Raw genomic sequence first — 27573 nt, forward strand, 5'->3', positions numbered from 1 at the left:
GCTTGATTTGATTTTTTTTTATATGTATGCCTGCTGCAATATGATACTAGTTTTCCCGAGTTGAATAGTTCCAATTATATGAAAATGATAAATAAATATTTAGCATAGTATAAAGAATGTATGTGTGCAGAGTACAATTTAAAAAAAGGCCCTGAAAGTACCTGTGGTACCCGCCTTAAGTACCGCTAGTACCCGCCAGGCGGTGCTGGGTTCCAGTTTTTTGCAAAAAAATGTGTGGGTACCAGCAGTGCAACCGGTGCCTGGGTCCATCTTGCAGTTCTCTAGAATGGGGAAGGGAGGAAGGAAAGAGAGAGAGAGAATATAAAGCCCCAATCAAGACACAGTTAGGGTTCTCAAAGTTCAAAACATACAAATTTCAAGCCTTACACCAGGAAAAAAAAGTAGTCACTTGATGGCAAGTGACATGATGAAGCTTTGTTTTCAGCTCCAACACTGCTCCAGTGCTGCTCCTCTACACCAGCACATCTAGGGCTCACATGACAGGTGTCAGGATCAAAGCACTCAATGTGATAAAACCAGATGATGCTCAGCTTTGTACCTGGCACAGCTGATGCTCAGCTTTGGCCCTGGCACAGCTGATGCTCAGTGTTGGCCCTGGCACAGCTGATGCTCAGCTTTGGCCCTGGCACAGCTGATGCTCAGCTTTGGCCCTGGCACAGCTGATGCTCAGCTTTGGCCCTGGCACAGCTGATGCTCAGCTTTGGCCCTGGCACAGCTGATGCTCAGCTTTGGCCCTGGCACAGCTGATGCTCAGCTTTGGTTGGCCGTGGATCAGCTGATGCTCAGCTTTGGCTCTAGCCTAGCTGATTTTTAGCTCTGGTTCTGTCCAAGCTGATCCCAATCTTTTTCTCTGGCCTGGATCAGCTGATACTCAGCAAGCTGAGCATCAGCTGTCCAGCTGGCCCAGGACTGGGTCAAAGCTGAGCATCAGCTGGGACAGGACTAGGAAAAAGCTGAGCAAGGACTGGTACAAAGCTGAGCATCAGCTGCGCCAGGAGTAGTACAAAGCTGAGCACCACCTGGGAAAGGACTGGTCAAAAGGCTTCATTCCAATTCTGAGAGTGAGCTGCGTGAAAAAGCTGAGTATGAGCTGGGCAAAAAATCTGAGTATGAGCTGGGTACCAAAGCTGAGTATCAGCTGGACAGAACTGAGGATCAGTTGGGCTCATCAAAAACTGAACAGGACCTCCTTGGTAGATTTTGGAAGTTGAGGAGATGGTTGGGATATTGGGATAGATAGTGGATAGATATTGGATAGATGGTGGGTAGCTGGCTGGAGCTGGTGTGATTTCACTTGTCATCAACTGGCTATTTTGTTTTCCTGGTGTTATGGGTTCAAGTTCAATGTTGAAAAACTGATATGGACCAATTTTCTGGGGGTAGAGAGATGATAGTAGATCACATTACACAAGATTCCATATCAACTTTTTGACCTTTAGTCCAAGAGTATATCATGCTATGATTTTATGTCACCCAACTTTGAGAACCCTAAGTGTAGCAATCACTTGTGCTTGGTAGGTGAAGAGATAAGTAAACCTAAAATCTTGGTTCTCTATAATCTGGGAATCCTCCTAGTAACAAGGTCCCCTAGCTTTAAGTGCTTTCCTCACATGCATTCACGCTTGGACAGCTATTCCCAGAAGAGAATATCAATCTCCATTAGGGAATACTAATTGCCCAACGGTGCTACTAGTCTCCTCAGGGCTAGTAGGTATTGGGAGCTGTATGTCAGCTCTTTAAGGCAGATTTACAGAGTATGTAAGCAATTTTCCACCCCCTTGCCCTCTTTAGGGCTCTTGAACAAACTAGTTGTTAGGTAACTCTGTCCGGCTTGCTAGATTTGCCATCAACTGCAGAGCCTCTGTAAGACAATTCTAACGAGCCTGCCTACTGCCCTTGTTGAAAACCATAAGTCCCCAGCATATGTTGTGGTAAGACCAATCAACCATCAACTACATCAAATCATAGTATATTTTAATATTAAAGTACAGTAAAAACTACATACAAAACATAGTTAGTACAAATAACCTCCATATTAAATTTCACTCAGCTGTCACAATTATTTTCACACCCAGAAAACTGGTAACATTTCTTTACATAAGTATCAGACATGTAACAAATCTCATAGTAACATTCAAGAATCACCTCTAAGAAATAGCTCATAGATGTATTTTCCATATAAGAGCAGATTACAGTAGATACACAGTAGATCTCAGAATATTTTCCACTCTCAGAGTATAATCACATCTGATACACTCTTCTGTGAAAAGAAATTCCTACTTAGATAGTAAAATACCAAGCCCTTTTGTATTTCACACAGCTATTCTCATCACATAGTAGAAGAATCTTTCAGCTACATATTTCTAGTCTCAGACAAGTTTATCTACTATATAAGGAGGCCTCTTCTGACCCTTCCTGTTGTCTTCTTTCCCCATGTTTGCACTTGATAGTAATATTGTAGATTACTAGCACTCATCACTTGATATAAATAGTTGAATTATAATATTTTGAAATATTAATTGATATATATAACTTGCCCCTTTGACATAGATAAATTTCATACATATAACAATTCTCTTTACATCACCTACATATAACATTCCTCTTCTTCATCCCTTACATATAACATTCCTCTTTACATCCCTTACATATAACATTCCTCTTTTTCATCCCTTACATATAACATTACTCTTTTACATCACTTACATATAACATCCCTCTTTACATCCCTTACATATAACATTCCTCATCTCTTGCGCACTGAACACAGGTAACTAGGGTTCTGAGTCAGATAGAATTAAGAATAGTTCTAAAGATTGCACCACACTACAAATTCTTAGTGTACATTCTCCCAGAAGCTTATTCAAGGAAGGCAGCCCTTCAAGCACCCATGTAGTCTGTCATTATCCATGACTCCTACATTTCCCTTCCAAGCTCAGATAACGCCTAGCATAGAAGTTCCACAATGTACACAGCAGATACTTACATGCCAGTAGCTCTCCACCCCTATAGATGGTAAAATCAGGAAGAGACGCTGGATCAGCGGATTGACTTTAATTTCCAGAAAAGAGTACATAATAATGGTGATCAAAGGGAATCAAAAATAGTTGGCACAAAAAGGACAAATGAGGAGTTGAAATCTACATGATGATGAGTGAATGGTCAAAGAAGGTTCACACACACAAGAAAGTTTGCTGTTATACATGTACTACAATGATGAGACGGCTTGTTCGGATGTGTATGCAGGAGAGAATAACCAGCGTAGATCGGAACAGCCTATGGGCGCAAACCCCCTCGACTTCAAAGTTTTGATTGTGGTGCGGATGGTTGAACGATCATGCGAGCCATGCCACCAATGACTTCTTCGGCGTCTCGCTCGCACTCACGAATGAAGGATTCACCTAATGACCCAGATCCCACTCGTAGAGTCAACGAGCTGAAGAGTTTTGTACAGCAATGAGAAACCAGCGAAGGAGAATAAGGTTACCCACATGACTGGATTTTCGTGAGCAGGCCAACGCTGATCCCGCATGTCCATACACCGGCATTTATATCCCCTTCTTCATAAACTTTCTTCCCTCTCGCCCCAGAGACGAGCTGGAGATAACATTTATAAGAGGTCAGATTGAGGGCCGAAAGGTAGATCTGTTGATGCTAAAGCTGGATACTCACGTGGGCAATGTCCTTAAATTCGCACCCACCCGGACGGTTTTCCAATTTGACTACTTCCATAGCCACCTCGTTTCTGTAAACACGCGCAGTGTTCCTGAGGGTGCGAAAGATGTGGATTGTATTCCGTTCGTCTGCTTTGATCATCTCTTCCTTGATATTTTGATGAATCTCTGCTTCTTCAGTGACCATAAAGGCAGTGCCCATGTTCACTCCTGCTGCACCCAGGGCAATCGCGCCCGCCAGCTTTGTTTGACGCATGAGATCAAGAGCAATCAGTCAAAAATAAATCAATAATAGGTAAACTAAAGAAAGTGGACAAACCCCTCTGCCGTTTGCGAAACCACCTGAAGCGATGAATGGGACTTTGAGCTCCTGAGCAGCTCGAGCTAGCTGCAGGTATAGTCACAAGCGAAAACCATCTAAGACTTGTGAGAAGTTAATCGGAAGAAATCTTGCAGAAGAGAACACTGACCAGAACAACCCCACCAATGTCGTCCTCGCCAGGATGGCCAGCACATTCGAAGCCATCGATAGAGAGCATATTGGCACCGATCTTAACCGCACTATTGGCATGTCGGACACTAGTACATTTATGTATCACATAAATATTTGCTTTGCGAAGCATCTGGATGATTGGAGTAGCGCTTGGTCCACCAGCTGTTTCACAAACCTTGATGCCTTCGTCGATGATCACTTGGGCAAACAGGGTGTATGGTGGAGGATTGATTGATGGTAAGAATGTGAGGTTCACTCCGAACGGCTTCGAGGTCATCTTCCGGGTCTCTCGTATCGCTTGTCTCAGTGCTTCTGGCGTGGGTTGTGTGAGCCCGGTGAGGATCCCTAAACCGCCGGCATTAGATACTGCCGCGACTAGTTTGGGCAGACCAACCCTGATTGAGAAGATAGCACCGATCAGCTCTTGTCCTGTTTCCTGTCGAATACTTGAGGGCAACCTGTTATTACCACATCATCCCACCTACGACCAACGGAGAAGAAAGACATTTTATTAGGTTGCTGCTAAATGTAGTTAGGACATTGCGAATTACGAACCTTGGACGATCGGGACCCGGATCCCAAGGGCCGCAGTCAAGGCAGTCTGGATAGTCATTGAATATGAGGAGAGAGACTAAGTTTTTCGAGATGTTTCGTGGACTAATAGTTGATGAGCTAGTCGACCAATTGGATGAACCGAATGCCGAATGAACCGAATGCCGAATGGTATGGATGTTGATAATCGGAAACGATGCGATTGACAGCAAATTGAGGAGTCAGAGTGTTGAGTCAACTCTGACGTTTTCCTCACCTCGCTTCTGGGCGGGCGGCCCGTGCCAAAAGCCCACCCGAAACTTGCAAGCCCGGATCATGGACCGACGGACCTTTGTGGCCAACGGTTCCAGATCTTCAGCTCAACAGACAGAATCCGCCGTGTAAACAAAAAACGGTGATTCATAGATAAGCACACTTGAAGATTACCAACCCCACTTTGACTGTTTCTTTGTTCATGCTCGGCAATTAAAGGCGGAATCCGAGGATGGTTTGTTGAGCCGTGTCTTCAATCTTCCACAATCATAAATTACATCATTTCCTTCGACTCGATGCCACATCCTGAAACTAAATAATTAGCCTTACCGCCGCGGGAAACGGGGACAAGACCCCAAAATGATTCCATCATGGTCCCTTGATGGTAGAATCCCTCTGTGAGGACGTCGAACGCCCTTGGTTGTAGGGGTGCTCCCCACAGAGTCATCTCATACATACCATCTATCTTCGTATCAAGGGCACTACCTCATGGAGGCAGCCTGCAAGTTGGAACTCGCACAAAGCTGGTGACTATTGCGTCGGTTCGGAGTTCCCGCTCCCCGGTCCAAGTCCTTCTCCTTCGATCACGCCTTCCGGAGTTTTACCCAAAGTCGCTATCAAGAGCAACCCAGCTTTCCCAGCGGTGGGTCACATCAGCCGATGAATGTGCCCATCACGATCTTCTTCCAACCAAGAGGCTTGAGTCGAGTGACCTGACGGGCCAATAAAGACTGAGCTGGATTTCAAACCGATTGTCTCCTCCAATAAATTGCTACATACCACCCCCATCTGCGTCCGTGATTCTGTATCTTTTCAACTCACAATAGAGTTGGCGTCTCTTCAAGTCTTCAGCATAGCAAAACTCCCGTTGCCATCAATACGAATTCAACCCAGTCGCCACGGTAACCTCGCATCAACCGCCAAGAGTGTGAAGCGGTGATTGTTGAGCCCTGCCGAGGTCGAAGGCAACATAGAGTAAAGAGACCAAAAGGCTTGGCTGGTTAGGCCTAGGCAGTATCCAGTAGGTTACCAGGTCTTCAGTTGATATCGTGAATGCCTCATTTTTCGAACGTATATCTGACATATCTAGGCACGCTATGCACCTCCCCGTTGTAGATTGTCAATATCCACACTCAGCTACTTGAAGTATTTGCTTACTTCTTCATTAGTGGCCTCGGAGTCGAATTCCCCTCAAGCACAAATCCGAAGAGCTGGACCAGGACAAGCCAACGATCATGCAGTCCGGAGATTTGACTAGCCTTATGCCCGCCTCCTCTCTTTCGATTTCTTCGACGGTTCCCCCGCCACGTGGTCGACGTAACATCACAAGGCTCTCCATCATCCGACCGCTACGATTCAACACCCCTTCGGGAACCCGGCCGCCGGACGGTCGGCAGGACAAGCTCGCCGGAGTCCGGGCGATCCGGCCACCAGGTCCAACTGTTTCTATTAGGCCGGCTAGTCTGCTCTATCGGGCTCCTACTGCGCTCCATGGTACCGCGTCGCACCTCTTACGTCACATCCTTCGCGCATCATCTCCGGCTGCTTCTCCGACGGCCAAACCTCCGCCGGGATCACCCGTGAAATTCCTCTCCTTGCCCACTAAAGGCTCTCACCAACCGCGTGGGCCACTATTCCGAAATGACGCTGTTTTGGACGGATTCTTACTCAACAATGGGGGCTATCTCGATGATAGCGAGTCGGAATCCGAGCCCGATGATTGCGATACTCCCGACCCTTCCGTCCTAGATCTTAACAAACAATCGGGCCATTCACTCAACCAGGCCAACAAATTTTCAGACCTATCACAATCGCGATCTTCTCTCAACAGCTCCATCTTATACTTCTGAGATCGCCATGTAAGATTCTCTAAAGTGCTCTCAACCTCCGTTCACTCAGATAATTCGAAGCAAAAGATCGTACACCCACATTATTTGTCAACTGTATCAGTCTCTTGCGCTATTGTGATTCCTCTTTCCTATTTTGTCTGGTCTGAGTAGCTATGTATACTAAAATACAGTCAACAGCTCCCCGTTTCATAGGTGATAGAAGATTCAGTGTTCTGCTATCCCGCAATGAGTAGTTATCTGTGTAGTTACCCTATGTATCCCGTTTGCGACGAACATATCAAGACCACTTTTTGTAATCAAATATATAGATATGGTAGTAGCTGTAAAGTTGATATTCAAGGTGCAGGATAGTGATACTTATCACAAGCTGCCGCATAATAGAAGAAAAATCATAACAAGCAAGAAAATGGAGCTTGGAGATGAAGCAGTGTTTCCTAGTGTTTCCATGTCCAGTTCACGTTGGAACTAGGAATATTGACATTCTATTAATCATGAGAGTTTGCCAAACTGTTCAGAATTTATGGTGTTCAAAGTTGGTTTGCATAATTTTATGCATGCATAAATCATAAAATCATACAAATATTTTGGTGAGGAAATTTTGTATTACATAATCAGACAGTCATATCCCCTGCAAAAAAGATTTTATGATTTTATGATTTATGCAGGCATAAAATTATGCAAACCACCTTTGAACACCATATTTGCCTGGAATCACTAATTCTGATGCTTGAAAATTCCATTTGATAAAGTGTAATAGAAATAGTGTTAAAGCTGCCTATGCAAACCAGGCTGTTGAGAATCCTGTTGATCTCTGATTGCTGACACTGACAGCCTCTGTTGGTTGCAAATAGGTCCTTATACATGACAGAGTCAAGTCCTTTACTGCAACAAAAAGGACAGATTGATGGACATAGGACACATCCCATATGAAAGACTCTGTTAAGATAGTGTATCATATTCTTATAGAGTTGTATGCTTCTACTCCAAGCTGGCCCATATCATGTACCATCCTATGTAGTTCAGCCCCTGTCTCAGTTGTCTTCTCTTTTACTTCACTGAATGATAATTATACATTGACTCAATGCTCCTGGACTATGTCCTTGACATCTTGTCATCTCTCACTTAGTCATCATGTCACCCAAGTTCCCCTCAACAGACTCAACTGGAGCAAAGCAAGTGGTCTGGAAAGAGTCAGTCCTCTTGTCCAATATAAATCAACAAAACAAAACAAAACAAAACAAAACAAAACAAAGTGTCAATTTGGATACATATCCAGGGATTTACATGAGGGGGATTTTGAAAAAAAGTAATTTATATTTGTGCTACATGAGGTGGCTTGGTAGGGGCTTTCTGGGGTCTTGGAATGGAGGTATCCAGTCAGAACATATGTTACACAGAATTTATTTCTTGGAAGTGCAAGCCTGTCACCCATCTCCTCAGAATCAGCTTGATGTAGAACAGGTTTTATGTTGGCATAGTGAATGAAAGCCGCAGGTACGATGTCCGCAGAAAAGAAAAACAGACTGGTGCTTGTGTTGATGTAATCAAAGATGAAACAAGGGAAAAAGCAGTTGGTCATAGAGGTGAAGGTTTTGATGTAGACAGTGTAGATTTAGATTCGGAGCTACGGATTTTTAACTTGATACGCTTCGTGACAGCGGGTCAGATCAGGAAGGCCATCGGACTGGATAGTTTAAAACACATTGGAAATCAAAATTGGATTTTTAGCAAGGATTACTTGAAGTGATAAATTCTCCTAGAAGTTTTACTGACCAGCTTCTTACAAAAAGAGCCCCTAGAATTTTCTTGACAGACAAAAAACGGCTTGCTCCGGCCCTTTTCCTTAGATATATCTATGGGAATATTTCGGGCTAAAAGCATGGTCGGATAAAATCAGTCTAAATATATGGTATGTTTAGAAAATTCACAGAGAGGATCCCAAGAGAAAAAGCTCAGCTTACCCCGGTTGCCTTCGAAGCAAACAGGAATGTAGTATTTGTCGGCAGTACTGTGAGATTCCCAATATGTGTCGCCCGGTTGCGGGGGGTTTGATGGTGGGGTATAATAGCGGTTGGGGTCAAAGTTGGGGGCGGATGGGGGGGATCGGCCGGTGGTTGCCGCTTCCCGCGCATGAGACCCTGTACTGATGAGCAGCAGCAGGATGGAGCTCAGAATGGAGGATTTAGTTTTCATGCTTGGGTCTTGATTTGTGTCCTAATATAAGCGAAAGAATCCGATCTGCCGGCTGTCAGGGTGTGTTCAAGTCAGGACTGGTGGTCAACAGTAGAACGGTCTAGAAAACAGTGATAGATGGAATATATTCGTGCGAGAAATAATGGGAGGAGCGCAGATAATGCGCAAGAAAGGTGGGAGGTTGGTTGCTGATTGGTCGAGTTTTGTGAGTGGAATGGAAACGATAATCAGCCACGAATACAAGGCCGGTACCGCCAGGACGGTGCGGTGCTTTACAGTGACTAATACGCAATAACTAATGGACCCTACCACCGGCTGTACATAAGTGTCAGGTCTCCGACCCTGCAAACGGAGAAGGCTGACGAGCGTCTCTCTTCTTTTTCTCTTCTTTGTCGTCATTTCTTCGTGGGCCCGTGGATGTGTGTGGTCGACCCTAGCCAAAAGGGAGGACCCCGGGGCACTAAAGAGCTAACTTTAAAATTAAGTCCCTTCTAGAGAGCAGGGACCAGAGCACATGTTATGCCCCGTCTCCGGAATCTCTGCGCAAAGATCTCCGGAAGTGCTGGAGTCCGGGCCGGCGGCCGATGAAGCCACCAACATCTTGACACCTCGGCCATTCATATTTGTTCTCAAGTGGTTAAATTTTCTGGGGTTGATATGTGTTGATGACTTGGCTTAATCTTGATGGATACAAGGCTCATACGGTTGGGCCACACAAGCGTTGCCATCAAACTGTGCATCGGGACCGACAAGAGCCGGGCAAGAGCTTGCGCGGAAGGGCGAGATGAGCAGCCGGCAACTGCGCACTTTCACAGCCCAGGCCACACGCGTGGGCGCGAATGCCAAGCAGACAGTTGCAGACAACACTCACCGCCTCCGGGATCGTCTTCCTCAGAGACATACATAGTCATGGAGAGCAATGATCCGGCTGAGATCATTTGCACCCCCTCCCCCTCCCCCCTCTTGAAATGTACTCATTATATCTGCATTTCTTTTGGGTAGAACGATCGGATGAAGGTAAGATATCTATTTAAATACACAGACGGATACGAGAGAATGGTAACAGAGCAGATACCCGTGTGTTTTTTGGTACGTTTTGGTCGGAGTGGGGCGCATGTATATGAGTGTTTGGCGAGGATGATAAGGAGACATCACAGAGGAGACGAGGAAGGCTGTTGTCAAGCGGGACAGCGCCGTTGTCCTCAGAAATGCCAAGGGTTGATCGGCAGAGGCCGGGCGATACTCGTCTTGTCGACGATGGGCGTCTCATTGGGACGCACTTATGAGCGGCGGGTCGGTGTGGACGCCGGACAGGCGGTCAAGCCGTGGCATCAAGTGCGTATGTGTGTGTGTTTTTTTGGCAAGGGGTAAGGGGGGCCAGAGGGATGGCGCACGGGTCGCCGACGAAGGACGTCCTAATGGCGGCCACTGTTGGGGTCACGGAGATGAGGACGGGGGACGGCGGCAGGAGCCGGGGGATCGCCCAGTTTCTGCTTCTTGCGAGAGGGGAGGGCGGAGTCGAGGCGGTCGAGGGGGCGGGTTCTGGATGGACCCGGCCCGGGCCCAGGGCCCGAGGAAGAGGATGTGGTGGGCAGGGGCAGCCGGATGAGACTGATAGCGGCATGGTTTGGCGAGTGCGGGCGGTCGAGATGCGCCGCAAGCACCGCCGAGATCGTCCCCGAAGTAGGCTTCTGGACCGGCGGGTTTGGATGTGCATGGGCAGGCAGAGACTGCGAGGAAGTCGGCGCGGGGGGCTTGGCGGGCCGGTTGGCGCGGGAAGAGCTCAGCTGGGCGTCGGCGTCGAGGATCTCGGTGATGAACGCCCGGGTCGGGTCTTCTAATGGCTTGATCGGTTGTTGCTTATGATGCGCTTTGGGCTGGCTGACGAGTTCGACGGGGCGGGTGAGGCCAAGACCTAAGAGGACGGCGGCGGCCTCGACGGTTTCTTGTTCGGCATCGACCGGCAGGACTTTGTGGGTCGCTTCTTGGAAGTCGGGAGGCGGCTTGGGCTCGTCCAGAGTGGAGCGGTCGCTAGCGATTGAGAACCTGCGACTGTTGTGGGCACAGGAGGCATCGACGGACTCGAGGCTGCGCTGGAAGTACTCCTCGGTCGAGTCTCTCCTCCGCAGCCCGCCGCCGACGGCTTTGCGGGGGCCGAGGACGGTGGAGTGGGCGAAGTACAAGTCGCGCTCGCGTTTGCGGCGTTCGTAGGCCTCGAGCTCGACGTAGTATCGGGCCATCTCGTCGCGGTATCTGCGCTGCTCCTCGGCGGCCCGCTCCTCCGTCCAGGGCCCCTCCGAGTCCTCGTCCTCGTCCTCGTCTTCCTGAGAGCAGCCGGGTTCCACGAGATCCGGCGGGCGGCTCGACCGTCTGGATCGCGACCGATGGCGCCGCGAGGAGGGCTCCGGGGACGACCGTCTGGAGCGCGCCCGGCGGGGATCGTCGTCGTCCGTCGAGCGCTGCCGGCGCCGCTCGCCAGTGGGTCTGTGGGAGCGGGACCTGCGCAGGGGCGAGGGCGCTCTCGAGCGGTGGTCCCGGCCGCGATGGTGGTCGGCGGGGTCGAGGGGCTTGGGCTCCGGGGCGGGCGCCTGTCTGAGGGGCGGCTGCTCAGAAGACAGGGACAGCCGTTTCTTCAGCCGAGGGTCCCGAATGGCAGGCTCTTGCGGAGGGCCCGGGCTGGGCTTCACGGAGGGGTCGGCCATCTCGGCTGGGAGCACCGGCGGGGGCATGCCGCGGCGGGCATCGGCTGGCGGCGGCGGTGCTGGGGGCCGTTCGGCGGGCGCTGGGCCCCGGGCGAACGGGGCTTGCGGATGGCGCCGTGGGTTTTCCTGCGGAGGGGGATGGTCAGTATGGAGTTATGTGGTTAGGGCGAGCACCGGGACGGCTTACTGGGGGGTGTTCGGATGGGAGGGTGGTCTCCGGCAGCGTTTTCCGGAGTTCGAGGGTGAGCTGTCGGAGTTTGCGGAGGTCTTCGTCGAGCTGCTGCTCCATCGCTACCCACCAGGCCACCCACGCTGACCAGCACTCACTTTTATCGCAAGAGGGGCTGTGACAGGTGGAAAGCTGTGAATCTTGGATACTACACCGCTTTCCAAGCTTGGTTCTGATTGATTGTGCACTGTGATATCCATCCAAACTTACAGATCTACCCAGATCTGCAGCCTCTGGGACAGCATGTCTCGCAAAAATTTAGGTTTGCTGGCTGCAGATCTGGTCCTACAGGGAGCTGTAGATTGACAGGAAGTCCTCCACTCAAGAGAGGATGTGATGTGAAAACCAAAGAAAACAGGTTGAACAACAAGATTGTAACTATCAAGTCCAAAGATTTACAAGATATTAAATGAATAGAAGTTTTACAAGCATCACAACGACACAGTGAGAAGAGGAAAAGTGGACAAAGTGAAATATCAGGGTATCATTGACCAAGCCTTGGAAGAGGCCGCGGAATCAAAGCCCAAGCAAGCTAAAATTAAAGCCTCCAGCAACCCTTCAAGTAGCAAGACAAAGGAACAAGGCAACTAGAATTTTCTTTTTTTTATCTTTTTACACAGTTTTATCTTCCCCTCCCCCCCAATTTGTTGCTTGGTATCCCCCGCTGTGTACCAGATTTGTTTTTATCCCCCTGTCAGCTCCTTTCTGAGAAATGCAAAGGACAATCCCCCATATACAGGATTGGTATAGGATTGGAAATCCAATCCTATACCATGGAAATCCAATCCTATACATGATTTCTGTGTTTCATTTATTTGGTAACCAATACCTTGGATTGGGATCAATTGAATTGTCTGCGCAATGCAATCCACAGCTTAAAAAATATCATGTATTGAGCATCCAATACAATCCAATGTATATGCACATACAATAAATAAATTGTATTGGTTGCACCGTTGCTGGAACTCATTGAAAACTGATTTGAAACTGATCCTGGATTAATCCATAAATTATGCAGAATTCATACAGAATTCATCTGGAACTCAACTGGAACTCAGTTCAAACTACTAAGACAAAATGGCCACAGTCCAATCATTGTTCCATTTGAAATGTTTGTTGATTGAGATGATTTCTTGGGGTTCAATTCATGTTATTTACATGCTCATGAAGGTGGTAATTGTTTTCAATTTGCTAATGTCACCCTCATGTACATGCGTAAAGGGGGTGAAAAATCACTATTTGGACCTCCCATAGACAACACTGGATCAATACAATTAAATACAATATTGGAGCTAATTTTGTATCAAATCAATCTCCATTACCTAGTTATGCTGTTACAGTTAGCAGTAACAAGGTTTTCTGCAACCAGCCTCTATTGTACCAAGGATGATTATTTTGTATTTCTCATTTTGGGTACCGCAACACGCCATATTGCTCTGTAATGTTGCATAGCGCCCTGTAACATGCCATAATGCCCTGTAGCCAGTTTTATCCCTGCATTTCATGTATGTGCAGTTGCGGTAGTCATCCGTTGACTCAAACTTTTGGGAGGTCCCAATTGGGGAGCCTGGATTTTTCCAAAAAAATATTAGGGGCCCCAAGGCCGGGGCCACAGGTGGTCAGGGTTAGCTGGACGTCAACCTTTGGAGAGAATAATGTGAGGAAGTGAAGTTCAGCTTTCTTCTGTAGAGCCTATCAGATAAAGATGGCCTTGGGTGAAGCATCATCAGCTCAGCGGAAGAGGAGACAAGATGAGAAACCACCAACACAGCCAAAGAAACTATCCAAGAAAGCAAAGCCACTTCTGAAACCTGCGCAACAAAAGAAATCAACAATAACAACCACATCTATTGGCAAATCTCAGTTTATTGGGAAGGATATGACGGTCCACAATCAGCCATTCTTATGAAGTGATACGAATCACACCAATGCATCCCTCGGAATGCAGCATTGAGAGTTGACATGATTCTAAACTTGTTTCCTTTATCTTTTTCCCATCATCTCAACTCACTGCAAAAAAAACTTGGTCAACTGCTTGCAGTTGACATGCAGGATACACAAGCCAAGCTGCCATTTTAACTCCACCTGAATGCAGAAGTTTCTTTGTTGGCACAGTCACTGTGCAAGGTGCACAGTGACTGTGCATTAAAGCTTGGGTTGATTCAAACCTTGAGTAAGGCTGGTGTAACACCACAAGCTTCCTCAGAGTTACCGCATGTCAACTGCTCACAGTTGACACAGTTTTTTTTGCAGTGACTTCCATCAATCTCAGGCTTGATTGAGACCCAAGCGGCTTCCTGGCTTTGGTCATCCTAGTCTCCAAACTAATTTATGTACATAGATGTGCTTATGAAACATAAAAATATGGCTTTATAAAATGTTTGAACCCCATAGAATATACAAATTCCATACATATGGGCTTACAGTATGTATGTGTGCCCAGGTCCCAATCGAGGGGACCCATAAAAATGAAGCTTTTTTTGGGCTGGAGCAATCACAAAGCAAAGATAGATTTAAAATTTACAACCTCCAAAGACCCCAAAAATGTGGTCAAGGTGAGGTTTGGGCCTGAACTACACTCTCAGGTTAGGCCCGCGTCTGGTTGTCAACTTTTGCCCACGGGTTTGACCTGACGTATGATCCTTCAGTGTACAAACTAACTCTACCAGCAACAATGCACAGAATTCATCCAGTTTTTCACATGTCTTTCCTTAGGAAACACAACACGGAAACAATGTTGGGACAAAGAGGCGTGCAAACAAACCCAATCCTGATGGGCAGCAACAAGGAATGGGAGGTTGATGAAATCTTGGACTGTAGGAGGAAGGGTAAGTGGAAGGAATACTTGGTGGTGTGGAAGGGTTTTGGGCCAGAGGATAATTCATGGGAGCCGGAGGATCATCTTCAACACTCACAAGAATTATTAGCAGACTTCAAATCAAAATTCCCAGGAGCAGCAGAGAGGCACTGGAGAACACGGTGGTTCAAGTGAGGGCAAGCTTTTTTACCAATGTGGTTTTTTTAATGCTGCCTGGGGAGGAGGACACAAAGCCAAGGGCCGGGTAGTGTTATGAGCTGTGCCAGAGCGCTGTAGACTACGCTCAAGGGACATGTCACAGCTCCCTCAGTTATGAGGGAGCCAGGGGGAGATCATCACACTCTTCCCATCCAGCAATCTACTTACTCAAGAGAAAATACCCTTAGATCAGACCTTCTTCCACCATCTGCGGCCATTAAAGATCCCCCATGCAGCTGGAGGATACACAGACTTCAGCAGACCAGAACCACACCTCCAGAAAACCCAGGATCACCAGAACAAGGCCACTTCACTTCCAGTATCACCAACAGGAATATTGACAGTTAGTACCCTTTTTTTGTTGACCCTTGCTTATCTCAGAGGAGTTCCTCTCTGTCTCTTTGACTGATTTATCTCCTCTTGTTTGCTTCTCTCCTCTTTGATCACAGGTACATATATACATCTAGACTTCTACTCTCAAGGATCAATCTTTAGCATATGCCAACAGTGGGCCACTAAGCTAAACTACACTATTTTAGCCCTAACTTTTAGTGTAGTGGCAAAAAGCGCTGGCCTTTTTTGAATAGTGTTAGCGCCGCTACGCTACGCTAATTTTCAGCAGCGCTAACAGCAGGCCAATTTTTGTTTAGCATTGGCGCTACACTACAGCCGCTACGTTGCGCTAAGGCACTTTGAGCGGAAAAAAGCCCTTTTTTGCCTCAAAAAGCGCTGTAGCGCAGCGTAGCGAACGCTCTTTTGCGCCCTGTGTGCTTAGCGTTAGCGCCATTGCGCAAATCTGCGCTAACGCTACGCTGAAAGCTAAAATAGCTTTGCACCCTCTGCGCGTAGCGGCAGCGCAGATGCGCGCAATTGCGCTAACACTACGCTAAAATATTGTGCATTTGCGCTGCGCTACGCTACACTAACAGCTATGGTTAGCGTAGCTGACCCACTGTTGCATATGCTTCTTTTTCTGTGGTTTCTGTCAGGAAAAAAACCACATAGGTTTCCCTTTGAAGAACCTTGAATATACACAGAGAAGTCTAAAAAATTGTGGCTTATTAGACTTGTCTAATTCAGATACCTTCCACATTTCCATTGTGAGAAGAGGCTGTTGCAAACTCTGGCACAGCTTGGCAGCACTCCATTAAGTATTAGCATTGCTAGTGGATGTTAGTTTCCAACTTCAGGTCCACAGAACCTTGATTATCATCATTCAGATCTTATCTTTTCCTCTCTCTCTTTCTATCTTACTGTTTGTTGTTTCTTTATCCCAAGAAATCCAAACAGTGCCCATCCAAAAACCTTGTGTCCTGTGGTCACTTTAGAGACAAAGGCTCAAAAATGTTCCCCACCTGGTTGGAAATAAGTGGTTGCAATCCAATTCTGAAACCTCTGGGGTGGCAGGTTATGGATATCTGTGAATAGCTGTTGTAAGACCTCTGACCTGTATCTATAGATGAGCCAGCTGATTTCTTCAGGGATCCCACTCAGGCCAGATTCACATTGGCCAGCTATTTTTCCATTTGGGTGGAACTTAGTTGATATTTCTGCTGGGCCACATGGCAGGGTGCACTGGTTGCAGGTCTGGAACGGGGGGTAGAGCCTATCTGGCCTAACACTGTTAGGGTCTTGGTTGGGGAGAGGTTCTGGGTCTGGGTTCTCTAGCTGAAACGGTTGATTGCTAGATGGGGGACTGTGATGATATTCCCCCTGCTCTTCCTTATGACAAGGAGCTGTGACATGCTTGTGTAATGTAACATGTATATCCTGATAGGTCACGGCGCGCGGGTGCGGCTCATAACACTATCCCACCCTTAAAGCCCAAGCCCCCGGCTCTGTGTCCTCTTCCCCAGGCAGCAATAAAAAAACCCATGCGGAAAAAGCTTAAACCCGGTTATCTCCTTCACCTGAATCTTCTAGTCCTGTTGTGTCATGACTCCGCCTCCAGAAATTTTTGATTGAAGTCCTGTAGCAAATTCTGACAATGGTCCAGGTTACCTTCTGTTTCCCACGAGTTGTCCTCCGGTCTGTAGGCTTTCCACGCAATGAGGTATTCTGTCTTCCCCCATCGCCTCCGGCAGTCCAAAATCTCCTCCTCCTCCTCCTCTACTATCACTGGTCCTGGGGGCGCCGTCTTGCGCTCTTCTATGGTTTCCGTGATGTGTTTCCTAAGAACAGACACGTGGAAGACAGGGTGAACCCCCTTCATTGAAAGGGGTAGCGTCAGCCGGTATCAAGATTGGGAAATTTTTGATACTATTGGGAATGACCCAAGACAACAGTGGCTTAGCTTGGGGCACAGCTGTTGTCAGGTTGTGGTTCTGCTACTCTTAGCTTTATCATACCTGCTGGTGTCACTCATTCATGACCTGTCATTTACAGGTCTTACCCTCAATTAGGGATCTTCATGTGACACCAGTGGATGTTCATTCACCCACCTGCAGCCATTCATATCCAAGTGTCCTTAGTACATTGGTTAGTACACTTGACATGGATATAAGAGACATGGGTTCAACTCCCATAGGACACATCATATTTTATGGAGTTTCACAGCTGTGTGATGGATATGTTGCAACTGTTGAGCCACACCATGTTGCCAATGTTCCAATCTGGGGTGTCCCTCAGGCCTTTTCAAATTGGGTCTTCATGGCCGTCTGCGCCTCCTCTAGTCTTGCGGTCAGCTCCTTCTAAACCTCCACAATTTTCTGGAGTCGGGCCTCCACCCATGGCAGGCCCTGATTTCTTGTGGGTACTCCTGCGTACGTGGGGTTGAACCCATAGTTTGCTTTGAAAGGGGATATGCAGGTGGACTCGTGTGGGCTGTTGTTGTTGTGTGCAAACTCCGCCAGCATCAGCAGGGGCTCCCAGTTGTCTTGATGGTACCCCGCAAAGTGCCTCAGGTACTGATCAATGGCTTTATTGACTATCTCAGACTGCCTGTTGGTCCGGGGGTGATGGGCTGTTGATGGACACAGTCATGTACCCAATTTGCTACTCAGTTCTCTGGTGATTTGCAAAATAAAGACACTACCCCTATCCAACACAATTGTCTTTGGGGTTCCGTGTAGTCACCACGCGTGGCAGGCCATGAGTTCCACTAATCCTTCTGAGTCCGCGGTTTTTGAGCATGGCCCAGAAGTTTCTTGAGTTTTTTTTCACAGTGTAAGGTTAGAATAAAGGCTGGAATCAGCTTCACATCACCTGACACCCACTCCCCTCATTTCTTTTGTGGTGTGCCTGGTTCTTTAATGGGAATCTTGATGTTTTGCAACAGTTGCGGCATCCATGTGCCAGGCAGAATATATGGCCCTGGGAAGTGGGACTAGACATGTGCTATGGGTGAAACATCTCCTTACTGATATACTGAAGAAAGAATTTGTAGGACATTTACATTGTAATAATCAAGCTGTTATTTGTGTGGGTACGGATGACTCTGCCAATAAAAGAGTACAGCACGTGGATCCGGATTTTCTTCTAACTTGCCAAGCTCTTCACAGAAAAGAAACAGATATTGTGTGGGTGCCTACTTCTGATCAATGAGCGGATTTTCTCACCAAGGCACTTGGCAAGGAGGCCTTTGAAAATTTCTGGGGGAGAATTATGTTGGGTGCCTAGGCAAGGGGAGTGTTGTAACCCAGCGGGGGTTACAGGCTTAGCTCTCACCTAAACCACCTTCTTGCTTATGTAATTACATGTATATATAGTTTATCCTCTCTACACATGTAATTTCATCACCATTCCTCTTGTGAGCCACTTCGGGTTCCACTACCCCGCAGGGCTTTTTTCGTGGAAAAGTTCTCCTTGACAGCGTATCCAAATCAAGATTTGAGGGGAAACCCCAGATTTTTATACGTATGTACATATCTCAAACTCAGGTTTCCCCAGAATTACATAAGGCGGCTTGGTGGGTTCACAGGATCCCCATGACGAGACGCAAAATCGCAGCATTCATAATCCGTTAGCGACTTGGGCTAGAGAGTGTACATAATGGGAAAGTCAAAGGGGGATGGCAAGCAGATTTTCAGCAAGAATGCCCTCAGTTGAAAAGGGCCTCAAGGAGTTTTCTTACCTCCTTTGAACAACAAATGCCCCAAGTCCCTGTAGGACAGCGAAAGAATGATGTCGGCCAATCATATGCATAACTCAAATCTTTGGCGGTTTTGCGGTCTGAGAGAATGGTGGGATAAAATCAGTCTCTGGTTTGTACGGTAACTCAATAGAAAACATCCTTCCAACTTACTGTTGTTAGCAAGGAATAGGCAAAAAATTGGTACACCTTTTGCATTGCAATAAAACTCTTTCCCAGGACCATCGTAGGGAGCGCCCCCGACATTGCGACCTGGCCCTAAACTAGCGGTGTTTACCTTTTCCCCTGGCTGTGGGGTGCTGTCTCCATTGGCTTGTGTGTGAACTGCGTCATTGATGAGCAGCAGCACGATGGTGCTGAAAAGCATGGCGATGGTGGATTTCATGCTTGGGTCTTGTAACCTATGTGATCGAAAGAATCCAATCTGTTGGCTGTGCGAATGTGGAGACTTGAAGGTGAATGGCATATGAGTCAGTATTCTTTGTCAATCTATCTCCAGATAAAATAGAAGCTTGCTTTTACCTTTGATCGGAGCAAACGTGGAAGAAGAGAAGCGGTAGTACGAGAAAGGTAGAGAAAACGTTGAGAAATGGAAGATGTTCGCGCGCGGAGTATTTGGAAGAGCAAATGACTAAGATCAGAAAAAGTGCAAGAGGACAGACCAGTGGGAACGCGGAACGGCAGGGTCTCGCGAGCCTTTCAAGATAGAAGGGGCAGGCTGGTTGATTCTTTGAGTTTGGGTAACTTTGGAGCCAGCTGAGGATGTTGACGAGTGAAAATATGCGGAAAGGAGCGATGGTCGAGCTTCCTTTGAGGTGGGCAAATCAAGAAACGTGCAGAAGGCGCCACCATGAGGGTACAGACTGATAAGGACTCATCGGCTCCGGCACGCTAGCTACATAGAACTCCACAATGCGGAGCGGTAGCGAGCAGTAGATTACCTGTCTACTCCGCCGGTGCTGCCAAGGACCAGTCTGGCCAACATTCTTGACGAATCGGGAATTTGAATCCCTCCGCCAAAGAGGCTGGATTAGGCGAATTCTTGGGTGATATACCGAAGCGCAGCGGGAGGCTTGTGTGGTCCGTAGAACAAGCAGTGAAACCACGCCAGTGCCGGCGGACTTGTAATAATACTCCACAATGCGGAGTGGACTCCGCCGGTGTGGCCAAGTTCGCAGGAGCTGCTTCGCAAGGCGCCCAATGGCCCATTATGGAAAGGGGGGCACCGGGCAATTAACGGTTTAACATTAAGCGGACCGACGCGCCCACCAAAAAAAAAATTGGCAGCATCCCGCCCCCCCCCCCCCCCGACTTTGCAATTAACTACAGGTCCCGATTGTCCTGGATCGCTTGGCTCCTTAAGCAATTGGCGCCGAGCAGGAGCCAAGCGATGACCTTGAATTGTGTACAAGCCGTGTCCTTTTATACTGTGGCCCAAATCCTCATCTCATCAACGCTTTTTTTATCTTTCTCTCCTATTTCCGGTTGTGAAGCCTTCCGGATCAGGAAGTCGCTCCTTGCATTCCGCTTAAGGTAAGACTCTCGGCCTTATCTATACCTATATCCGCCGCTATTGGTCCTTGCTTCATTCATTGTTATGCCGACTTCGGCACCTTGTGTACTCATATGCCGCTCTCGGCCGTATCGTTGCCTGCTGCAAATGACTAATTTCCTCCTATATCGTCAATTCCGGGATACTGAGAGCGTGTCCCGGGATACCAAGTTCATCCGTGTATCGCCATTTTGAGGACGGTTGCGAAACCCGGGAAGATGAGTTTCCTCCTATTAGCGGTTTAACATTAAGCGGACCGACACCCGCCCCCAAATCTTTTATGGTGTTTCCGGAATAGGATCTTTCTCCGAGTGCTACTCATCAATCCTATCTCACTTCATCACGCCTACAATAGTACTTCCTTGCCTTATCCTTTTCCCTGCGCCCCACATCAACATTCTCCTTTTGAGGCCTGCCAAGCACATTAGTGCCTCCATGACGGCGCTCTCCCCCCAAAAATATCTTGCACTGCACAACTGACACACTGCTTGCATTCTTCTCCGATGATAGGCATCAAACTTCCTTATCAAAATCCTCTGAGACAAGGTTTAGAGACAAGCACTGCCGACTGAGTTGGTTATTATTGTTGACATTCTACTTCAGAACAACCAAACTTTGATCAATCCTTTGCAACATCTAAAAATCACAATCAAAAAGAACTGCTTGTCAACAAATTGCATGAACAGAAATCGTCCATCAAATTGATTCTCCCCATTCAGCCGGAATACTCGAAGGTCAGATGTACTTCTTGATCTCTTTTTCTGACATTCAATTACGAACAAAGAAACATGCTCTCTTTTCCTCATCTGACAACACCAACTAATCTTGCCACCATTTTATTTGATTTCCATTATCTCAAAAAAAAAAGATAACAACTTAGCGGTGAAACACGCAGGGACCCTCCGAAGGAGGCGAAGCGAGCCTCCGAAGAGGCTCGCTTTGCAAGGGGTGCTCCGCGTCAGCCAGGCTGCACCAGGCCCTCTGAAGAAGTTGTTGTGTTAAGTTAGCCCGTACATCTTTTAGCAGAATATAATTGCAATTGTATTTGAGATGACAAAAGCGTATATTTTCCGTGGTCGTGAGGAAATAGCTCTGCAGCTTATTCCCCGAAGACATAGTATGGTCTTTGGATAGGCGAGTATCACTAATTGTAACCTAACTACTTAGGTTACAACAGCCACCCCCTCGCCTAGCCGCGAGACCCTACTTACAAGGAAAATAGATAAAGAAAGAGAAGAAACAAGGAGAGGAAAGCAGGGAAGAAGAAAGAAAGAATAAAAAAAAAAAAATAACATAAGAAAAGAAAAAAAATTATTTAAGAAGATAACTCCTCATCCTTTTGAAAAGTTCTGGTGAAAGACTCTTCGTGAACACATCTGCTTTTTGTTCATTGGTGGGGATCCAAGTAAGTGTGGTCAGTTTGCGGAACAGTGCTTTGTTAGTGATGTAAAAGTCTCTGTCAGTATGTCGCGTGCGCTTATTTGCCGCGTCATCGGTACCTACTTTTACCGCAGACTGGTTGTCGCAGTGGATGTGTCCAACAAAATCAGTCTTTAGAATGTCCTTCAGCAGATGTCTTACCCATAGCGTATGTCTGGTGGCGGCTCCCAAAGCCATGTATTCGGCATGACATGTCGACACCGCCACCGAAGCTTGACGTCGCGCCACCCAAAGGATCGGACAACCTATGAACTCAACCAAGACACTGTAAGAGGAGCGGGAGAATTCTCCTCCCCAAGACGCATCGCAAAAAGTTTGCAGCGCTTTCGGTTCCCTATTGGGAAAAAGACAGAGTTTCTGCTCAGTGGACCCGGCAAGGTAGTTGACAAGGTGCCGGAGTCCCTTCCAATGAGCAACACTGGGTTTGGCCGAGAACCGAGCCAGGTAGTTCACCGCGAATGCCACGTCCGGTCTTGTGCCGACTGCCAAATAACTAAACATTCCAACTACATGAAGATATTTGGAGGACAAGGAAGGGTCACCGTCTTCGGTGGGCGCATTGAAATTTGGAGGTAGAGGAGTCTTCGTGATCTGAACACCGTCCCATTCTTCCTCCAGAATAGTGTTGATGAGTTTTGGTTGAGTGAGGACAAAACCATCGGCTGTCCTATCAATGTTCAGACCCACAATAGAGTCGAGCTGAGTGCTCCATTTGATTTTAAGGACATCCTTGAGATCTACCTCGAGCTTCTTGATCAAAGCCTCGCTGGATGCAGTCACTACTCCGTCGTCCACATGAATCCATATCACTCCAGATTCTTTCTCATGCCGTAAGATATAAAGACTATTTTCATACTGTGACGGGGAATAGCCAAGTTTATCCAGTATTGCACGCAGGTGAAGCCACCAGCAACGCGCCGCTTGTCGCGTACCATACAGAGCCTTTTTAAGTAGGAACCCATGTCCTGCGGGCACATCAACACCATCAGGAGGTTTCACCCAAATTTCTTCATCTATCGGTGAGTTAAGATAGGCCGCTACAAAATCAAAACTATGAACTGGCCAATCAAAGCGTGCCGCGATTGTGAGTAATAACCGTAATGAGACAAAAGTGGCTGTGGGGGCAAAAGTGGCATTGAAATCTTTCCCTGCCACCTGTTTGAAACCCTTGGCCACATAGCGGGCTTTGAAACGGCATGAGTTACCATCAGCACCCGTCTTCTTCGCGAAAACCCGGCGGCCGTCTAGCGGCTTTGTTCCAACTGGCATCGGCTTTGAGACCCAAACGTCCATCTGGTCAAGGTTGGATAGCTCTTCCGCAATGGCGTTGGCCCATTCAGCCTTTTCTCCTGATTTCATAGCCTGTTTGTAAGTCCTCGGGATGTCAATACCGTAAAAGGCACAGGATTGCAACACTGCATCCACGAGTAGTTCCTGATTCTCAAACTCGATCTCGTTCACAAAATTCCCAAGGGTGATTTGTCAAGCAATGAAATCCAGTGACATCTTCCCGGACGGCGAGATGACCTTCTCCGGCACAGCCTTTGCCGAGGGGAGTGTAACTCTTGGGACACTGTCTACAAAACGGACCATGGCCGAAGAGACAAATTTGTTCTCCGCAGGCATGTAGAAAAGCCAGCCTTTGCTCGCTTCGAGGTGAGCTACCACATATGCCACGTGGGCCCGGTCTGCTAGTTTGTCCCGTTTCTCTGGCAGGACATGTATGAAAGCCTTGGATCCAAAAATCCGGAAGGTTGTAAAACTGGGTGGGCGGTTGAACATTGCTTCATACGGTGTCTTCCCTTTACTAGCCTTATTGGGCACTCGATTGAGCACATGGTTCGCCCAAAGGAACGCATAGTTCCAGAAAGTACGCGGTAACTGACTGTCGCTCAATACAGTCCTGCCCATGTCAGCTACCGTGCGATTGAAACGCTCCACTACACCATTTTGATAATGGTGATAGGGGAGAGAGCGTTCTGCTATGATGCCCTTCTCCTTCAGGAAAGAATTGAAAGCTTTGTTAGCAAATTCCCCGCCGTTGTTGTTGCGAAGGATTTTCACAGAGTCTCCGGTCTGCTTCTCCAGTTTTTGGATGATTTCAATCAGGACATCATTTGCTTCAGATTTTGCTTTCAGGCTCCGCACATAAGAGTAGCCTGTTGCTACGTCTCTGAGGGTGAGAAGATATTTGGCGCCATCCACTGATTCCACTGGGAAAGGCCCCATCAAATCGGTACATAAGATCTCCAGTCGAGTCGGACTCCGCATTGTGCTGGTGACTGGATTCAGACTCGTGCTTTTTGTAATCGCACACACGGGACAGTGGATCTTCCCAGGTGGCAGGTCAGATGGTAACCCAAAACCCAGCTTCTGCTTGATTAATGACCGTATCTTGCGCAGGCTAACATGCCCAAAAATGCGGTGCCAGAAAAGAAGGACTTTTTCGGACTCGGTCAGAGACTCCGGTCTCCAGGAGGAAGGATATACCCTCTCGAAAGGGGTGATGAATGGGTCATTGGGTGAGAGTGTCTTGGTCACACCGGTCACACCGAAAACGTCTGGACTAGAGCAAAAAGTGTTGTTGTTGTTGCATTCATCAGACGAAGAAGAAGAGGAAACAAATCTGGACGGGTGTTTAGGCGATAAACACCCAAGAGAATAAGATTGAGGAAGTGTCGAGGTTGGATGAGAACAGATAGTGGAAGACATAGCGGAAGAAGGAGATTGATAAGGAGAAGAAAAAGAGATAGCGCCAGGATCGGGCCGCTTGATGATAGGGAATGGGATGCACCACCGGTTCTTTATGCGTTCGAACGGGCACCAAAACATCAAGACATCCTTCGCATTAAAAACGTCGAAGTGATTGCCTGGCGTGTCATAACTAAACAACCAGTTAGCCTTCCGGAGGGCCGCAAGAGAGATAAGAGTAGAACAGGCCTGCTCACAGAACAACACTCCAGATATGACTATGGTTGTGTCTCCGGGCCCCCGGAAGCGTAGCTCGCCTGCGCCTGATATGTAGGCTCCAGCTCCTGAAGTTGCTACATTCAAGGCAATAGGGGACTTGAGCACTCGGAAGTTGTGGAGGAGCTGGATTGCTCCGGTGAGGTGATGGGTAGCACCTGAATCAAGGATAGCAGGAGTACTTATGTCCAAATCAGCCGTCATGGCTCCAAAGTCAACGTCGGCCAGACCATCTGGAAAACCGGGGACTTTGGCTTCCTTCGCAGATGCCCCACCCCCTTTTTGATGTTCAGGGCGAGTTCGCATGTGGTTGGGGTTGTGGCGGTGGGTTTGAGCCGAAGTTGGCCTGTAGCTGTCAGCTGGTCTGAAGGCTTGTTGTTGTTGAGCCGGATGTTGGTATTGTTGATTGACGGGGGGGTAGGGCATCGGATATTGCTGAAAGTACTGAGCTGGAGGGAACTGCTGACGAGGAAAAAGGCCGGGAGGGGACTGGAACTGTTGAGGTCCGTACGCAAAGTTCGGAGGTGGGTAGACTGCGCCGATCATTGGCAGAAAAGGCGTCTGTTGAGGCTGTTGTCGAGGTGCTTGTGCTGGTCGATAAGAGAAAGCACCAGGCCCACGTTGTCGATGGTTGACCGGAGTGGACCTAGATCTACCCGGGCAATCACGGAGATAATGCGACGCATCGCCGCAGCTCCAGCAGCGGTTTGCTGTAACCTGATGGAACTCGAGAGCTGCAGGCCACTCCACTTCTGGAATGTCTGCCAAAAATGCCGATTGATCGAACGGTGGGAGATCAGCAGTCAGTTGATGTATCGCCGGAGAGTGTCCGGATGATGGCAAGGCCTTGACTGGTGACCAAGTGTGATCATCTTGGAGCTTGCACGCCGTCAGCAGTTGTACCAATCTGTCAAAAGTTGGTGTGGCGCATTCTTGTGATTGTTGTAACTCGAGTTCGATCCTCCTGTCAAAATCCTGGCCCAGTTGAGTGTCCCGACCAATGCTGCTTTGAAGAACGAAGCCCATAAAGATGTCGGCCGTGAGGTCAATCTTCAGGTTGCGCCACTCAGTTGCAAGGTCCTTGAGTTTTGAGGCCACCCCAGCTGCTGTCGGGTTTGCTGAGTTCTTGAACTCAATGAAACGGTAGAATACGTCGAGCTGAGCCGCTCGACTGACTGACTTGAACTTTTGAAACATTAGGTCGTACATATTGTTGCAAGAAGCAGCGCCATGGACGTCCGACTTGAGTGACTCGTGAATCATCGCAAGGAAAATGGCCCGACCAATCTTTTCAAGAACCGAATTGGATTTTTTCTTGCTGAAAAACTCCTTGTCGCTAAGATGAATCCCGGCCTTCTCGCCCAATTCTCAGGACCAGACTTCAAAATTCAATCCATCCGCTGTCAGCACGATGTCGGTAGGAATGTTGGAAGTGGCAGCGTGGACTGCCTGGCCGACAATTTTTGACTCCTTGAGTTGCGCTTTGGCTTCGGCCAGGTCAGTGGCTTGTTGCGCTGCGGAGAGGTGAGGTGGTCGGTCCATAACAAAAGAGGGCGGAGGTGGATGATTTGGGGATGGGGGAGATGGGGGAACTTCAAGATTGGGGAAAGAATGCTCGTCGGAAGGTACCGGCGAGGCAAAGGACGGAGGAGGGGGGGTGGAGGTGGAGGCGCGGGAGGGGGGAAAATTGGTTTTCGGAAGGTTGATCTTGGGAGGGGGGCGTAGTGCCGTTCGGTCAGAGCTGTTGTTGGTTCGGCTGCCGTTGATGACGGAAGAGGAGGAAGTTGGGGATAGTATTGGTTACCGGGAGTTGCTGGTCTTGCTTGTTGCCACGCTCCTGGTATTCGCTGATTGATAGCTGTGGTATTGCCTGGAGACTGTGTCAATGGCGCAGCGGGACGAGAGTTGAGATCAAGATTCTGTCCGAAGATTTGATCAAGACGCTGTGGTGTGTCCTGAATTGAGGCCGCTACTGCGTCGATTAATTCTTGGCCGCTGAGTTCCGCGATCGATCGACCAGACCAGGCTGATGAGGAGGAAGTTCGACGTTGAGGTCCAGAAGGTGGTTCCGTCGGACCGGGATTGAACATAAAAGGGAAAAAGGAAGAAAAAAAAGAAGGATCAACCGAGTCAAAGCAGGAAATCTGTGACTGCCTGTTCGAGCTCCTGAGTTCTCCGGAAAGGAAAAGAAGAGTAGATTTCGGATTATCAAGGTTGCGTCTAGGCCCTGCACCGTGCCAGGGAGCAGTTTCACAGTTTTGGCGTACTGTTTAGCCTTATCACAACGTGCTCGATTTTCCTAGTCAGGTAGGGTAGTGGGGTGGGCGGGGAAGAACTCAGAGTCTCAAACAAACAGACACAAACCTTTGCTCGACCCTGAAGATCCAACGAAGAAACTTGAAGATAAATTTTGGAAAAAAGATTTGGGTTGATTACTCCCTACGCTGGGATACCCAAGATAATCGAAGTTTGAGGATTGTAGAGAGAGGAAAAAGCGGGTCGATTACGCTTGACTCAAAGCTACCCTGTTAGAGAAAAAAGG

General features: G+C 47.9%; 3 protein-coding genes across 3 annotated transcripts; 1 reads left to right on the plus strand and 2 right to left on the minus strand.

The window, feature by feature from the left end:
- Positions 1-3321: 3321 nt before the first annotated feature.
- PtA15_12A66 (uncharacterized protein) lies at positions 3322-4801 on the minus strand (the record flags this gene model as incomplete). The annotated part of the gene is made up of 7 exons (XM_053162226.1): positions 3322-3422; positions 3513-3618; positions 3694-3936; positions 4015-4083; positions 4166-4583; positions 4657-4669; positions 4744-4801. 7 exons carry the CDS (start codon positions 4799-4801, stop codon positions 3322-3324), a joined length of 1008 nt encoding a protein of 335 aa, XP_053025636.1.
- Positions 4802-6227: 1426 nt separating this feature from the next.
- Positions 6228-6842, plus strand: PtA15_12A67 (uncharacterized protein; the record flags this gene model as incomplete). The annotated part of the gene is made up of 1 exon (XM_053162227.1): positions 6228-6842. One exon carries the CDS (start codon positions 6228-6230, stop codon positions 6840-6842), a length of 615 nt encoding a protein of 204 aa, XP_053025637.1.
- A 1624-nt stretch (positions 6843-8466) lies between these two features.
- On the minus strand, positions 8467-20281 carry PtA15_12A68 (uncharacterized protein; the record flags this gene model as incomplete). Its single annotated transcript, XM_053162228.1, has 9 exons — positions 8467-8526; positions 8616-8713; positions 8804-9056; positions 10784-11087; positions 18919-18956; positions 19055-19152; positions 19226-19473; positions 19735-19935; positions 20022-20281. 9 exons carry the CDS (start codon positions 20279-20281, stop codon positions 8467-8469), a joined length of 1560 nt encoding a protein of 519 aa, XP_053025638.1.
- Positions 20282-27573: the final 7292 nt, after the last annotated feature.

The sequence above is a fragment of the Puccinia triticina genome, chromosome 12A, assembly GCF_026914185.1.
Source record: "Puccinia triticina chromosome 12A, complete sequence".
NCBI lineage: Eukaryota > Fungi > Basidiomycota > Pucciniomycetes > Pucciniales > Pucciniaceae > Puccinia > Puccinia triticina.